Genomic DNA, 18622 nt, shown 5'->3' on the forward strand with positions numbered 1-18622 from the left:
ATGTGTTGTGTGGACTAAAGGGCGGCCCAGAGCACCTTTTGGAAGATTTTGGGAGAGAAATGAACATCCATCCAACAGCGCAGTCACTACCGAAACAGATCAATTGAACTTGAAAATTTGGTAAAAATTTCATTTTTATGGATTTCATTGTGAAAACCTTCAAGAAATATTTGTAAAAATACTCTTCAGAGAAGGGAAGGAAACACAATCTGAACAGGTCAATAATAATACTTTTTTACTATAGTAAATGTGATGTTTCGGTAGTGACAATTTTTGGAAGAGGAAAAACATTCCAACACATTCTGAAAATACAATATAAAAATTGACTGTTCTTTTACTAGATATGTGTACTTTAGATATGGTACAATATACAGTACATATGGACAAAGTTTTGGGAATAAAACATAAAAAAATTCAAAATATTTCTGACGTGACTTTGCACCAATTCGGTAGAATGGCCCATACATAACTGACATTCAGCTGATGATGACGTTCAGAATAATATGATTACGTTTAATAATGGGTAAACACAACAACGCGAACGCTTGCGGATAACACACGCCCTCCGATAATTAACACCGTTACGATAAAACATTTCTCAAAACTGGACTTTCAATCCAAACGTGAAGTGATCAATAATGGGAGACCAATGCAGGAGCTGAAATGTATGCTTCAAACGAAGGGACAGAAGATAACTTGATCGACAACACACAATAAAGGCAAATTGCTTCACACAGTGAGTGGTTGACATCACTTTTGAGGAGTACCTTGGATAGTAAGAGAAGAGGCACTGAGGTTAGCTAAGCTGCTGCATGCATCGAACACATGACATTCCTGTAATTTAATTCCATGCTGTGTGTTCAAATGCTTATTCATTCAGTTGTATTTTCTCCCTTCAAAGAAATAGACTTTTTACACACGTTACAAGTGGCGTAGTTGTCATTTTGTCGTGTGAAATACAGCCAAACTTTAGAATGCTTCTGCCTAGTTGCTATGTTTGCTGCAGTCTGAAGAAACTATAAAAGGTTGTGCATGAGCAACGGCACAGAGGACCAATAGCAGAACCGTTAAAGAATTTGGCTGACGATTCCAAAGATTTGGTTCAGTGAGACCAATATGGAGAATAAACCGACACACTACCCATCAGACCGGCTTTTCATCAAGTCCTTTGTTAAATCATGCGACGGCAACTAACTTCAGAGCTTAAGTAGAGTTCTGGGCCGATCACCAAAACCATGATTTTTTTTTTTTACGGTACAGTAGTCTAAACTCAAAGAAAAAGACTCCATGAACACGTTATGAAGAATTCCAGACCATAATCATGTCAAAATCCAACACTTCCGCCGCTGCGACAGCAATATAAGAAACTGTCTATAGGCTGTATAAGACGTGATTTCTTTTCCTGAGTTGAATATGTGACTTTGGTACAGCGGGTACAGCTTATGGCTTGCATGCAGTAGATCACTGGTTCGACCACCCTCACCTTTGTACGGATTGTAGTTTTAAATCGCTTTGAATAAAACTGTCTGCTAAATGACTAAATGTGAATGTATTAATAAGAAATTCAATAAATTGAAGCAATGAAAATAAATTGTGTTTATTTCTCGCTTCTTATCATGCATCCACCTTAATCATTTTCTACAAAAATGATATGGTATGTATGGTGTAGTAGACTGAGACTTTATTCACTACTGCACAAAAACTAGACACGTTTGCAAAACTAGACGTTTGCAATGAAGTAGGTAAAACAACTTTCACCAATATCGCCGTAAGGGAGATGGGTTGTGTGCTCAAATTTCCTGGGATCAAAGAAGACTTTAGTATTCATGTGCAAACTAAAAATCACGTCTCAGGATTGCTGCGCATGCAAGTTATTTCGGGTGTATCAACTGTACCCATGTCTCAACTACTAATACCACTGTCATATAATTATGAGTGCTTTGTTCTCCGCATCGCCGACATTACAAAAATGAAGGCTACCACTCGCAAAAAAGTGAAGACATTCAATGTTCGACTGTGTTTGCAATAAATTACTCGAGAAGGTCTTTTAAATGAATTATTCCTTGTCAGGTGGATCGATAGCGCTCATACAAGAACTCATCATGATGGGAAAATAGATCTTCGTGATCGCAAAGAACTCTTCCTCACTAATCAAAGTATCTATAGCTCCTTGTCAATGGGATCCCTACTTTTGCCGTGGGTGTGGCAAGCTTAGCCAGCTAAACTTTGGTTAGCCTGCCCTGGAGCAATTTATCAGAAGTTGCTTCAAAGAACCCGATAAAGGGGCGTTCTCTTTTTTTAGCCTGGAATCTAGCTCGCTAAACCGCTTAGCGAGCTACGCCGAATAGTACCCTGTTATATTATAGGATAACAGTGGTGTTTCCACATGAAATCTGAGGCCAGTTCTTATTTTGGGTAGGACACAGACAAGCACTACAAAGTCACAGCTCACACACTCAAAGAGTAATGCACAGCTCTCACACACAATGGTCTTCACTTTGTAAGAGAAGTAACTGAAGCCAGTTTAACTTGATTATTCACTGCATGAAATGTGGGATTCACGACAATCTTCGACCCTGTGTATTGCCGTAGAAGCCCACATTGGTGTGAAAGCCCCCCCACCTTCCCCTTGGCCAGGCCTAGGTTTTGTTATGTTAATTGAATTGACCTGGATTGAAAACAACTCCCCCACCCCCGCCAGGGGAGGCACCCCGTCACTGCTTCACTGATTTCAATAACCTGAAAGTCACAGGTTCGATCCCCACTAGTGGCAACCATGGCCCAAGTTGCTTAACGACTGTTAACGACTCTTAATGACTGTTATCAGAGTAAGCCTGACTCTGTATAATTACATGCCAGAAACGAATCTCAAGAACATTAAGGTGAAATAATAATATATAAGTTAGGAACATTACACATAGCCTAAGTTAAAACGTTCAAACACATACCACCATAAACATGTGAGATAATTCGACAAGAGATATTGAAAGACAGCTAACTCACTGCTTCGTCAAATAAGACAGATCAACTATATATATCTGGAAACCACTTACAGATTCCGATTAGCTAAATTTGCGTCTGGGTGGAAAGGTGTTATCTTTCCCCATCCCACCCATGCCAAGCCATTTCTGGCATAACCTGCGACCTAGAAAACAGAAGGCAGGGCGATTTCGACGTCTCATCTTTGCTCCTTGAATGTCGATATGTAATAGTATGGTGTTATTGAAACTTACTACGTGTAAAAAAGACTAGAAATGTAACGTTTATTATTCAAGTCTAAAGTTTCTTATGTTGCCTCGGGCGCCTTTAAGTGAACATAGGCTAATTAAAACTTCACATAACTCCACTAAACAATTCCGAATTCAGAAGAGAAATACCCCAGAGGAGGGAGGAATGATAAACCAGTGACTTGGTCGCACCGACGAGATAAAGCCTTACCAGCAACGTGGCTAAGCGGTTAGGCACAGCACCATTAGGTACACAGTACCAATAACCTGAAGAGCGCAGGTTCGAAGCTCGCGTAAGATTTCAAAATCTACCTGAAAAGACACAGGTTAGATATTTACGTGTGGCAAACATGTCTCAAGTTGCGAAATGACTATCTCAATATCAGAGTAAGCCCGACTCTGTAAAATGACATGCCAAAAGTGAATCTCAAGAACATTACAGAGAGGAAGCTCCGGAATATGAGTGGAACAGCCTCGAACGTGACATTGCAAGCCACGAACTCTGAAAATGAAAGGCAAAGCAAGAATCGTGATAACCCCGAAATCAAAACCCTAAAGACAGAACTCTGAAAACGGAAGGCAAATCAAGAAATGTGATAACCCCGTAGCAAAGACAAAATATTATTATCGAGTACATTTTAATTTCGTTTTTATAGGGCAATAGCTGTAAATGGGAGGGGATACGTTTTGTCAGTTGAAAGCTGACCAATAGACAGAATCTCATTCCGTCTCATCACAAGGTGTTTTAATTCAATTCCTTGTCGTTTTCAACCAATGGCTGCAGCAGGGTGTGTGTGGCTAGACTGCTGACAGTCAATATGCTAATAAGAGCATTTCACACCTCTGTCAGCGGGAGGTGGGAAGTAACACATCGCCCCCCCCCTCCCCTCTTGACCTGTACGCGGGAAATTCCAGCAATTTGGGGCAGACGGATATTTCGGGGGAATGTCCGATATCAACCAGGAATGCTTCTCATTCGCGGCTGTATCACAGCGTTTACGGGCCCGATAATCTTGCTTTTCGTGCAGTGATTGTGTGTGTAGTTTGTATAGCATAGTGTATCTTATATATGCAACAGGAGGTGGAAAATAACAACAACATATGGCTACTTTACAACTTGCATGTGCTCCAACAAAGAAGTTAGCAGCGTGGCTGGATATGAGGTTACTAGAGTAAATTAAGGATTATGATGGTGTATCAGCATAGTGTAGTATAGTGTAATATGATGCATCAGCATAGTGTAGTGTAATATGGTGTATCAGCATAGTGTAGTGTAGTGTAATATGATGCATCAGCATAGTGTAGTGTAATATGATGCATCAGCATAGTGTAGTGTAATATGGTGTATCAGCATAGTGTAGTGTAATATGGTGTATCAGCATAGTGTAGTGTAATATGATGCATCAGCATAGTGTAGTGTAATATGGTGTATCAGCATAGTGTAGTGTAATATGGTGTATCAGCATAGTGTAGTGTAATATGGTGTATCAGCATAGTGTAGTGTAATATGGTGTATCAGCATAGTGTAGTGTAATATGATGTATCAGCATAGTGTAGTGTAATATGGTGTATCAGCATAGTGTAGTGTAATATGATGTATCAGCATAGTGTAGTGTAATATGGTGTATCAGCATAGTGTAGTGTAATATGGTGTATCAGCATAGTGTAGTGTAATATGATGTATCAGCATAGTGTAGTGTAATATGGTGTATCAGCATAGTGTAGTGTAATATGGTGTATCAGCATAGTGTAGTGTAATATGATGTATCAGCATAGTGTAGTGTAATATGGTGTATCAGCATAGTGTAGTGTAATATGATGCATCAGCATAGTGTAGTGTAATATGATGTATCAGCATAGTGTAGTGTAATATGGTGTATCAGCATAGTGTAGTGTAATATGATGTATCAGCATAGTGTAGTGTAATATGATGTATCAGCATAGTGTAGTGTAATATGGTGTATCAGCATAGTGTAGTGAAATATGGTGTATCAGCATAGTGTAGTGTAATATGGTGTATCAGCATAGTGTAGTGTAATATGATGCATCAGCATAATGTAGTGTAATATGATGTATCAGCATAGTGTAGTGTAATATGATGCATCAGCATAGTGTAGTGTAATATGATGCATCAGCATAATGTAGCGTAGTGCAGCGTTTCTCAAACTATGGGCCGCGGACCGGTGCCGGTCCGCGACGCCTTGCCTGGGGGTCCGCGAAAAAGTCTGGCTTCCAAAGATTAAAAAAAAAAAAAATGTTTTAATGTATTGCGAATGCGATACAGTATACAAACCATATAGGCTAATGTTACACGATGTACCGGTACTAGAAAGGTACCGCGGAAACCTAACGTAAAAAACGATACGATTTTGCATATTTTCAGTATAGGTAATAGCACGTAATCAGAGCGCCCTCACTGTTCCGCTCCCTCAGGGCTGCCTGGACGTCTTGCCTGCAAGGGCGGGGCTGGCCAGCTCTCACACATGCAACTCACAACGAGTCATCTGGCGTCATGTGCAGGAGCTCTTACCGACGTCCTCGGCTTTTTTGAAAACAAAAAAAAGTGAGATCTGGAAGTACTTCGGATAGGAAGCAGACTGTGAAGTAAAGTCTATCGACACACAGAGACCCGGTTGTAAAACATCCTTCAAAGCCACTCAGGCAAAGGGAGGTAACACGTAAAATATGGCTAAGCACGTCTCAAACAGACATATGAACTTTCCAGAGAGTTCTCAGAACGACAGGTTAGCAAATGTGATTATAAACATGAACACCCCCAAGGTCACCCATATACAGCATAACAGGAGTTGCCTTAGTTTAGCGACAACCGATTTTACCCATCACAGAATGTTGACGATGCGTATTACAATGGCTAACATAACGCGGATTTTCACGCTAGTAATGTTAACTGGCAAGTGATGCATTTATTCTTCCATAAATACGGGTCGTGTTTATCGTTGCAGAAGGCGCTTTTTTAAAGATAGGTTAGCCGTAGGCATATCGGATGGCCATATTGCATGTATTCTCGTTTAAGACGTTGATCCAGCTTTCAATTTGTCTGCAAGAACGTAGCCCTGTTCACCGTCAAAATTAAACTCTAGAAAGAAAAGGCTGTACGTGTATAATCAATTCTATGATGTCACCATGTAGTTTTCATTAATATTGTAAGCTGGAGCATTCTTTGTTAATTAAATTAGGAGTTATATTTTATTGTTGGATGTTATAAACAACATTTCACCTAGTTCATTTAGGACTTCTCTTTTGCAGCTTTATTTTAGTTAAGTTATTATATATAAACGGATGTTTACATATTATGATTTTGGGAGGATCAGGGAAGTGAGTTTTGAGTTGTGAAAGTGAAGACTGAGAAGTGAGCCATTAAAGCTGTTCAAGAGCATCCTTGTCTCCCTCCAGTTCGTCTGTTAAATAAGTTTCACCTGAACGAACTGGAGGGAGACAAGGATGCTCTTGAACAGCTTTAATGGCTCACTTCTCAGTCTTCACTTTCACAACTCAAAACTCACTTCCCTGATCCTCCCAAAATCATAATATGTAAACATCCGTTTATATATAATAACTTAACTAAAATAAAGCTGCAAAAGAGAAGTCCTAAATGAACTAGGTGAAATGTTGTTTATAACATCCAACAATAAAATATAACTCCTAATTTAATTAACAAAGAATGCTCCAGCTTACATTTATTCCCCCTCCCCTATGCCCATAACCAACTCTACTGTGACTGTTCCTGTCGCTAAATCTGCTCTGACTGTTCCTGTCACCAACCCTGCTATGACCCAGGAGCCGGCGTCTCCCCCCCCTGTTCCTGTCACTGCCCCTACTGCAACCCGAGGGCGACGGGCAGTCAAACCGCCCAGCTACTTGTCGGACTACATACGGAAGTAGGACTGTTCTTATTGCTCACACCCATGCTGAACATTTTTTTTTTTTATTTTATTTAATGTTTTGTTTCAGTGTGCATATGCCACAGGAGATATTCCCACACGTGTTCTCTTCCAACCATTATGTTTGTCCATTTACTGTAATTGGAAACGGGGACGTTTCTTTTCCGGGGAGGGGGAATAAATGTAAGCTGGAGCATTCTTTGTTAATTAAATTAGGAGTTATATTTTATTGTTGGATGTTATAAACAACATTTCACCTAGTTCATTTAGGACGTCTCTTTTGCAGCTTTATTTTAGTTAAGTTATTATATATAAACGGATGTTTACATATTATGATTTTGGGAGGATCAGGGAAGTGAGTTTTGAGTTGTGAAAGTGAAGACTGAGAAGTGAGCCATTAAAGCTGTTCAAGAGCATCCTTGTCTCCCTCCAGTTCGTCTGTTAAATAAGTTTCACCTGAACGAACCCAAAAGGTTACAATATCTTGCTGGATGCTAATACTAACCATACCACCACAGATAAGAGTTAATCATATTTTTTGTAAACAGATTTGTACGGCGATGGAGTTGGGGATACACGTCTTTGATAACATTTGGTGGATATTTCCTATTTGTTAATGTCTTTGTTAAATATAAATCATCTCCGTTGGAAAACCCTACAATCTGAGTTGTATTGGAAAACCCTACAATCTGCTTTGATAAAAAGAAAATGTTTCCATCAATATGTTTTATGTAAGGTAAACATTATTTAGCACATTTTACAAAAAGATAATTTAAAAATCTATCCTACATACTATCAAGTAATGCCAAATGTAATAAAATGACTATCTAAAACTCTTCTGATATTAGTATACGATTTTAGAGTAAAAGAGTCCAAAAGCATATAACATTACAAATAGCTATAAGCCTATATGGTTTAATTTGGGATGCTATTATGAGGGGGTCCTCGGAATATTTTCTGCCCTTTAAGGGGTCCCTGGCCCCATAAAGTTTGAGAACCCCTGGCGTAGTGTATTGTGATGTATCAGTATAGTGTAGTGTAATATGATGCATCAGCATAGTGTAGTGTAATATAATGTATCAGCATAATGTAGTGTAGTGTAATATGATGCATCAGCATAGTGTAGTGTAATATGATGTATCAGCATAGTGTAGTGTAATATGATGTATCAGCATAGTGTAGTGTAATATGATGTATCAGCATAGTGTAGTGTAATATGATGCATCAGCATAGTGTAGTGTAATATGGTGTATCAGCATAGTGTAGTGTAGTGTAATATGATGTATCAGCATAGTGTAGTGTAATATGATGCATCAGCATAGTGTAGTGTAATATGATGTATCAGCATAGTGTAGTGAAATATAATGTATCAGCATAATGTAGTGTAGTGTAATATGATGCATCAGCATAGTGTAGTGTAATATGATGTATCAGCATAATGTAGTGTAGTGTAATATGATGTATCAGCATAGTGTAGTGTAATATGATGCATCAGCATAGTGTAGTGTAATATGATGTATCAGCATAGTGTAGTGTATTATGATGCATCAGCATAGTGTAGTGTAATATGATGCATCAGCATAGTGTAGTGTAATATGATGCATCAGCATAGTGTAGTGTAATATGATGTATCAGCATAGTGTAGTGTATTATGATGCATCAGCATAGTGTACTGTAATATGATGTATCAGCATAGTGTAGTGTACAGGTGCACCACACACACACACACACACACACACACACACACAAGCATCAAAGGGTGCAATACACACAAACATCAATGGGTGCACCACACACACACACACAAACCTTACTCCAGCACACATGAAATGGTGAGAAACACACTTGGATTTCATCTGTCATGGTTATCAACAGACACACACACTCCATATTCCACATAGGATGCCACACACACATTCACTCACACACACACTTTACTTCATGCATCACAGCAAACCCCTCCCTCCACCCAAACACACACACACCCGCACATATAAACACACACACACACACAAACACTGACGTCAACGGGTGCACCACACACACACACACACACACACACACACACACACACACACACACACACACACACACACACACACACACACACACAACCTTACTCCAGCACACCAGAAATGGTGAGAAACACACTTGGATTTCATCTGTCATAGTGTTCAGACACACACAGACTCCATATTTCACATAGGATGAATCACAGCAAACCCCTCCCCCCACCCAAACACATACACACCCTCACATATGAACACATACACACCCTCACATATAAACAAACACACAGTCACATATTACAGGTTTACTTACAAAGCTGATGTGACCACTGGCACCAGCCTCTGAAGAACATCATCTGGACTGAGGAGTTCAGTCAGATCCTTCTCTGGTGTCTTTATGTACTTCTGCAGGTCAAACTTATCCAGCTGCTCTTCTGGAATCTTAAACGTCAATCTCCTAGTCTTCCACTCTCCTGGTAAGAGCACATCTACATACAGAGTTCCTGATCTCCTGTCAATGTCCTCCACTACAGCATGGTGATTCAGCTCATTCAGACAGTAGAACAGGTTGATCCTTCTGTCTGATATATTCTGATCTCTGATCTTCTGTTTGACACACTGGACTGTTTGCTCTGAGCTCTGTGATTGGCTTCTTGTCTGGGGCAGAAGGTGACTTAAGAGATTCTGATTGGCCTCCAGTGAGAGGCCCAGAAGGAAGCGGAGGAAAAGGTCCAGATGTCCGTTCTTATTCTGTAAGGCCAGGTCCACTGCAGTCTTGTGTAGGTCATGAAGTGTTGCAGCCCTGAACAGACCAGAGAGCTGAGAGGTTTGCTGTTGGTCAGGCATGTTTTTCTCTTTGTTGCTGAAGCATAGGAACACATATAAAGCTGCAAGAAACTCCTGAATGCTCAGATGCACAAAGCTGAACACCTTCCCCTGGTACAGCCCAGCCTCCTCTTTGAAGATCTGAGTACACACTCCTGAGTACACTGATGCCTCTGTAACATCAATGCCACACTCTCTCAGGTCTTCCTCATAGAAGATCAGATTGCCCTTCTCCAGCTGTTGGAAAGCCAGTTTCCCAAGTTTGAAAATCATTTCTTCATCCGTCTCTGTTCTCTCTGTGTACTTTTCTTTTTTGGTGCTTGTCTGAACGATCAGGAAGTGTGTGTACATTTGAGTCAGAGTCCTGGGGATCTCTCCTCTCCCTGTTTCACTCAATATTCTCTCTACAACAGTGGCTGCAATCCAGCAGAAGACTGGAATGTGGCACATGATGTAGAGGCTCCTGGATGACTTCAGGTGTGTGATGGTTCTGTCAGCCAGGTTCTCATCACTGATTCTCTTCCTAAGGTACTCTTCTTTCTCTGGGTTATTGAATCCCCTAATTTCTGTCACGCGGTCCACATACTCAGCAGGGATCTGATTGGCTGCTGCTGGTCGGGTGGTGATCCAGAGGAGAGCAGAGGGAAGCAGATTCCCCTTGATGAGGTTTGTCAGCAGCACGTCCACTGAGGCTGGCTCTGTCACATCACAACACCTTGGGTTGGAGTTGAAATCTAGAGGAAGTCGACACTCATCCAGACCATCAAAGATGAACATGACTCTCAGCTCTGAACCGGTGAAGATCCTCGGAACTTTAATTTGAGGAAAAAAATGCTGAATAAGCTCCACCAGACTAAGTTCTTTCTCCTTCATCAGGTTCAGCTCTCGGAAAGGGAGAGGAAATATGAAGTGGACATCCTGATTGGCTTTTCCTTCAGCCCAGTCTAGAACGAACTTCTGCACAGAGACTGTTTTTCCTATGCCAGCCACTCCCTTTGTCAACACTCTGATGGGTTTGTGTGTGTTTGTGGGTTTGCGTTGTCTGCGTGAGGGTTTAAAAATGTCTCTGATGTATTTGAATGGGGCAGCCCACCCTTTTCTCCTGCCATCACCTTCCAATAAGGGTGTAACTTTTCTGATGGGTTTTTCTTGTTCAGATAAGGTTTCAAAGAGGTCACTGCATTTGATTGGTCTGCCTCGTGCTGCTTCCCTCCAGGATGCTCTCTCTATCTGTCTGACCTCATGTTCATCGTTGACCTCTCCTCTTCCCCCCTCTGTGATGTAGAGCTCTGTGTAGATCTTATGGAGGAGTCTGGGGTCTCCCTGATTTGGGACGCCCTCAATCACCTGCTGAAACTTCCTCTTCATAGTGGATTTGTGTTTTACCTCTTCTGGTGTCCATCTGGATCAACAACAGACAGACAACAACAGTTATAGATAAACATCATCATAGAACATCTTTAAGGACAACAACATTACCAAGCTGCAACACTAACCACTAGCAATGCTAACCACTAGCACCACCATGCCCTTATCATCGTTATCCTTACCACCACCACCACCACCATCAAAACTATATCCCACGGAGGGAAATTAGTCTCCGTTATCTGCTAGCAGAGCGTGGCAAAGACAATTTTATCTGCGCTCCCATCCTCACTCTAGTCGTGGGGGCTGATTTTTTAGCACACTGCTTGACCCACATACATCTGAATGCATCTTCAACATTTTATGTTTCTAGTGGAAACCTGGCTGAAGAATGATGACACTGCTACTCTTGTTGAATTTTGTCCTCCACCCTACAAGTTTGTTCAAACAGTTAAACTGGACAAACAAGGGGGAGTGGACAAAAGAGGGGAGGCATAGTTGCTATTTTCTCCAATCAGTTTTGTTGAGACTGACTCAGGAGCATTTCCATCCTTTGAATATCTAGCCGATTGTTCTCAAACCTGAATCAGACGTGGTTATTTTAACACTACAGACCACCTAAGCAATCTTCAGGGTTCCTTCATTCACTCTCTGATCTTATGTTCATTATTCTCACTAGGTGGAACCAAATCATTCTCATCAGAGATACGAATATTTACTTTAGCAACAGTACTGATACAAAGGCTATGGGGTGTATTAGTCTTTTAGGTAACCTGGTGTTCAAACTAGTAATTGAATAAAAGGACTGTAAAGGTGAATATGTACAGATGAAACAAAGATTCTAACAAACAGAACAGTCGTGGCCAAATGTTTTGAGAATGACACAAATATACATTTTCACAAAGTTTGCTGCTTCAGTGTCTTTAGATATTTTTGTCAGATGTTACTTTGGAAGACTGAAGTATAATTACAAGCATTTAATAAGTGTCAAAGGCTTTTATTGACAATTACATGAAGTGGATGCAAAAAGTCAATATTTGCAGTGTTGACCCTTTTTTTTACTATTCCCAACCACTGACCGACTATTAAGGCACCTAAAGTACTATTCCCAACCACTGACCGACTATTAAGGCACCTAAAGTACTATTCACAACCACTGACCGACTATTAAGGCACCCTAGAGTACTATTCACATCCACTGACCGACTATTAAGGCACCCTAGAATACTATTCACATCCACTGACCGACTATTAAGGCACCCTAGAATACTATTCACATCCACTGACCGACTATTAAGGCACCCTAGAATACTATTCACATCCACTGACCAACTATTAAGGCACCCTAGAGTACTATTCACATCTGCATAGCTATGATAATTGATGACAATGTCCTAATGACACTACCAAGGGGTGAGGGTTAGGGTTAGGGCGACACAAGTAGACTGGACCAATTTTCAAGTCTTTCAATAAGGATATCATGATCGACAGCATCTAGGGTGCCCAGATCCAGAAGGTCCAGGTCGTTTTGCCAGTGGAGTTTATTTCACTCATTAACTGTCGTCAGTCCATATCCCTCGGAAATGTACAAAAACATCAAGGCATGTCAGACAACTTAGAAAAGTCTAAAAGGCATTGGACTGTAGAATAAATAACATCATAACTACAGGATGTTGACGGACAGTTCGGAAAAAGGGACTGGGAAAAAAAAAGATGACTAGTTCCAGGTTTCAGACAAATGGTGACTGCCTGACAGAATGTCATCCATGATCTCACCTGTGTTCTGCAGCAGAGTCCCTCTTTGTCTCGTCTGATTTCCTGGACTTTGTGCCTGACGCCCCCTGCTGGACGCTGTTAACACAACATGACCCTCTCATAATGTGTTCTCACAAGGAGAAGGAGGACCACACTGGTCACCAACACTCTACTCTACACACACACACACACACACTATACTACACACACAAGCTCAGTTTACTGCATTTACAACAGAAATGTGTGATCTTGTTCAATTTATCTAATCTAAAAATATTACATTTTTGAATAATTAGCTCATTTGTGTGTGCGTCTCTATTTGCAAGAGCAGGCATATTTCAAAAGAACCCTGTCTATTAAAATTTAAGCTAACTAATACAAATTGTTACGACATCCATTTTGCCCCTCTCTAGCCTCCCCAACCCTCACATCACCTTCATTTTTAGGTTTTCATTATGATTATCTTGGATCATTATCTCTTGGCTATGTTACGCTCTAGCTCAAATTGACATGGATGAACTAAAGACATCATTCTGTTTAAGTAAACACACTAGTGCTTCACCCATCTCTGGGGTCCCTCACACAGGGGTCAACCTAACCTGGGGTCCCTCATGTAGTTCTACCGGACACAGTCTAGGCACACATTCAATGACCTCATAGCAAGCCATCCCACATCTAACCCCTCATGTAAGTGTTCTTATCTTCTTCTCTTCTGCTATTTAGACCTGTCTGGGGAAAATGAAAGAAACATGATATATGATGACTGTGTGGAACTGTGTCAAACCAACACTATTGTCTTAGGCTGTTTTCACATTTGGTCCATTTTTCTGGTATGAACTGGAGTGTGGTTGTGAACCAGAGTCCATTTATGTCATCCACACATGTGCAGCTTTTATTGTATTAAGATACTAAGTTATCTTTGGCACACACTGTCCTCCATTAAGACTGACCTGTCAGAAGTAGACACACCCCCTTTAGGGGCTCTGGCCTTCTCTTCTTCCCCATCTGGATCAGAGGGCTCTGGATACTCCATCCTCACATCCAGTGGTGTAGTGGTCCCTGGAGAAGTGGGTATACTTTTGATTTGGCAATTTTTTTTAAGCAGCCCATACAGCACAGGATAAACGCCCTGTTTTGAGAAGTGGGTATACGCAATTCTGACTAAAATAAGCGGGTATACTCCGTATACATGCGTATACCCTGGACTACACCACTGCTCACATCTGAAAAAACACGCACACACACTCCATCAAATGTACATAAATGTAGCTTTAGCTATCCAGCGAGCTAAACACATACTGTAGGCTATAAGGCATACTCCACGAACGAACTTCATCACTTTCCCTTTATTTCTTATTACAGTATTTGTAAAACTGTGAATAACCAAATGAATATTTTTTAGGGTTAAAGAAAAGTGTCGGATAGCTTGACGCCGTCCTACACGTCAGTTTTAAGGGATAAGGAAGTCTATCTAGTCTGTTTACCCTTTGAGGGATATGCTTTATTTGAGTTAATCTGAGACGATAGCAAACATTCACTTCGGTTTCCAATAAATGCCTTTTCTTAACTTGTTCTGTTGTAGGTCGTAGTTGCCTAGAATCCGAACTTCTTCACATCTCAACTTGAACTTTCCACTCGCTTGTGAACTCGTTTAACAAGGCAGCATGCTATAGGCGGGTCGTAGGGCAATACTGCGGAGCTTTCGGCCCGATGGTAGAAACGGAAATGGTTTTGTTCCCGTGCTTGATTACATTAGCTCGCACTGACCCAATAGTGGAATCACGTCCAAGTCCTTTCACTCAGTTAGGGACCTTCCGAAGCAAACACGACTGTCTTCGAAGGTGTCTTAAACCAGAGACGATTCAGGAAGTGAAGTGTAGCCTACTACAGCGTATTTGTTAAAACCCATGTGTGCTAAAGTCTGTCGCGTCTCTTAGTTTACTCGGAACAACTATTTTACAAGTGGTTACCATTAGATGCGGAACTGCACATGCGAACTTTGTGGTTTTTACATAACATTGAATCAATCTAGGGTATCATAAGGCTATCCTACTTTCTAGTTATCCGAGATACGTCAGTCTCATTCTTACCCATATACGACACTCACTACAAACGTGTTTTCCAATTAAATAGGCCTACGAATCTCGAACCCGATATATTTCACTCACCTGCTTTGTGTCCGTCTTCTGATTCCCACAGAATCCCCACCGCGTGTCTTTGAAACGGAGGCGCTGGTTACACCGTGTCGTGTTGTCCAAGAAAGAAACTGAAAGAAAATAACTTATTTTATTGCCAACTCTGTCTGACACACCTATCTGTTCTTTCGCGGTCTCATTTCCTGGCTTCCGTAGTTCGCGTTTCCTTAACTATACTACATATTTCTTCCTTTGTAGATGTATTCTATCTTTATCGAACACATTTCAAATCTATCCTGGTATAACAGAACATTTCAACATGTAGACCTAGTCTCCCATACCCAGTATAGCTCTGCTTGTTGTCATTTGAAAATAATCCACCACACTGAAGAGAGGCGTGGCAGGACTTCATCCCATACACCGGAGTAATGATCATTTTCAACAGTTTTTTTTCTACATTTATAGATATCTGTGCCAATATTTCATAGATATGATATAATATTGAAAGATGTAATGTATGATTTAAGTTGTAATATCACATGTTTCAGTGCAAGTTTTTACACAGGATTGTTTCCAAAAACTACTGTCCATTAGAATGGACAGTGGGTCTGAAATCATGTTTTTGAACCCAACTCTCCAGTATTGATGAATGACCTTATAACTATAAAAACAGTACATCAGAACAAGAGAATTAGTTGATAATAAGTAAACAATATTCCATATGCAGAATATACAGCCCCTGAAGTCCTTGAACTGTTTGACAATTGAAATAGCTCTGATGTTGACTTCGATGAGGGAAGCGATGAGGAAGTTGGAGATAGTGATAGATTTTCAAGAGTTGGTGAGTGTAGAACAGGGGTGTCAAACTCAAATACACAGAGGGCCAAAATAAAAAAAATGGGTTTACGCAGCACCGAGAGCCGGACAGTGGGGCAAGCGCTCCCTAAATTGACGTATGCTACCAACGCGGGGACAGTGCATTGTGGGACTTGCAGTATGTGTGGTGCGTTCGACATACCAGCGGCCACATCGTTGCTAATTCAAATCAATGGAACTTTTTGCGACATTCTGAGGAGCTGGCGGGCCATATTAAATGGCTTGTCGGGCCTGATCAGGCCCGCGGGCTTTGAGTTTGACACATGTGGTGTAGAAAAGTCAGTGAGGAAGAAATGTCATATTGAAAAATAGTCTCAATATCACATATAAGATTAAAAATATATATATATATATACGTATATAAGGAATACAAACAAAGTGTAGGACCCTTATGGACCTTGTAGTCAGAAGTGCAAACCGACATGCTGGACCACATGCCAAATTATGATTAAAAAAAAGAAGCAACAAGGTGCAAATTGCCGGGCTGTTCCAGAAAAACACATGTCTACTGTGACAAGTGCAAGGTGCACTTCTGCTTTGTGTCACAGAGAAACTGCTTCAAAGATGCCCACAGAAAATGAGGCTAAAGTGACAGAATTGTGAGATTCTCAATCATTTATTTGCTGCTAAATTGTAAAATAACCAAAAAAAATCTATGATGTTCTATTTAACAACTGTTTGGACCTTAGAAAAACAATAATTTTAACTGTTCATGTTCCATGTGATGTCAATGTGACAATAGTAAGACTAAAAACATGTATGATCTTGTCATATGATTGGTCATATGATGGTTGGCATTTTACAACTGTTTGGACCCGATGTCCATTACAATGGACACATTTTTTTTTACAATTAAAGAGTTCTGATTTAAAAATATATATTTATATTGAGTCACATTTCTGGTTGCATTAAGGATGGGGAAAAGTCATTATTATATTTTTCACAACCTTGGAACATAATTCAGGTCTGAAGGGGTTAAAGTTAATAAGATCTCATATTCTTAAGTTCAAAATTGTATATCAAACATTTTCTTTACTCAAACTTAATATTCTGTTCCACAAGCTTAAATGTAACCCCCTTGAGATTTTCTGCATTGTGTAGTTTACTTAAGAAGGCAGGAGACGTGGGTCCAGTTCGTCAGTTTATTCACCTGGCACAAATGGATCACCACCTTACATTATGGTGACTCTAATCCTCCAAACTCTCTTATTCAATTCCAAAACACTGTAACGACCTGTATGTTTTAATGTGTTCATGTTCATGTCATTGTGTTGTCTGTGTGCATGTGTCCTTGCTCTCTGTCAGCCACAGCAGCTCATGTGAGGGGGGCTGGCAGAGTAGCGTTTAATAGAACGTGTGACTTGTTGATGAGCCTCTTCGTGCTCGCGGTTTGTAATAAGCAGTCGCAGGATTTACGTGTCATTGAAGTTAAGTAATAAAGCAATCATTACGGGAAAGCCTCTCTGCGTAGTAACTGAGATCGCTACAATTCAACAGAAACATTCAAAGACAATACAAAACATGTACCTGGCACAAATGGCAATGAGTTGGGACTCCTTAGTGCAGCGTGGATCAACTTGCATTATGCTAATGTAAGAGGGAGATGAAACATTAGCTATCCACATGTGTGATTCTGAACTTTGATAACAATATACATTTAGAGGTGCATAACTACCAACACAAACACACTGTTTACATAGTTAGTATTTATTAAGGACGTTCATTGATTGCATTCTGAGATGATAGTGTAGGAGCTCTCTTAATGCACAACTCACCGTGACTCTAATCCTCCGAACTCTGAGGAGAGCCACTCAGTTCAAGTTGTTCACCATGCAACTACGGCCTGTGTGGGACCTCTTCATCTGACCAAACCTGCAACCATAACTAGGCCACTGCATTAATCACACCGTAACTTCTTTTGACTTCTAACACCTTGTATGTCTATCTGTCTGGTTATGACTATTTGTTATCTTAACTGCACTGTTTTGTCAAACTGTTGCTTATCTTTTTTTAATATTATTATTTATTTTAATTATATAATGTTTTATTATTATTTCTTTCTTTTAATTCAGTATCTCTCTGTCATTCCCTGCCAAGCGACAACGGATGAAAACTAGCTGACCTAGCTAATTCAGGTGCATTTAAATGTATTTTTGGGGGGAAATGTATATCAATGTACAGTATCCCTTTTCAAATAAACGCATAAACAAGCATATCCACTAGAGGTCCCTATTTCCCCAACAGCATGACTTATGCACATGCTCAGTATGATTTAATAGCACAAAAAGGATGCAAGTGGAAAATACCAATTCTTCACTGTTACATTCTCCCCCTCTTAATTCCACTTGCAAATATAAAATCAAAAAATCATCCACACCCCTGCATAGGACAATCCCCAACGACATTCAAAGCTTGTTACAAGAAAAACATGCCAAGGTACCGACAGTATCCTAACACATTCCATAACACCACCTCTTCAGGCCATCACATTATTTACAATACATTGATGTCATTGAAATAGGTATCCC

The 18622-nt window shown here is 40.3% G+C and overlaps 1 protein-coding gene across 1 annotated transcript in view; it reads right to left on the reverse strand.

Annotated features, from left to right (window-relative positions):
* The window catches only part of LOC308369938 (NACHT, LRR and PYD domains-containing protein 1 homolog), a gene marked incomplete at both ends in the record, with an annotated part of 36075 nt that extends 21959 nt beyond the window's left edge, over window positions 1-14116 (reverse strand). Inside the window, 4 exons of the mRNA XM_080844500.1 lie at window positions 9452-10969; window positions 11057-11365; window positions 13105-13179; window positions 14034-14116. Of these exons, the coding sequence (XP_080700626.1) occupies window positions 9452-10969; window positions 11057-11365; window positions 13105-13179; window positions 14034-14116 (1985 nt within the window). The remainder of the gene's footprint in view (window positions 1-9451; window positions 10970-11056; window positions 11366-13104; window positions 13180-14033) is intronic.
* Between the last annotated feature and the right edge of the window lie 4506 nt (window positions 14117-18622).

The sequence above is a fragment of the Sprattus sprattus genome, assembly GCF_963457725.1.
Source record: "Sprattus sprattus genome assembly, chromosome: 9".
NCBI lineage: Eukaryota > Metazoa > Chordata > Actinopteri > Clupeiformes > Clupeidae > Sprattus > Sprattus sprattus.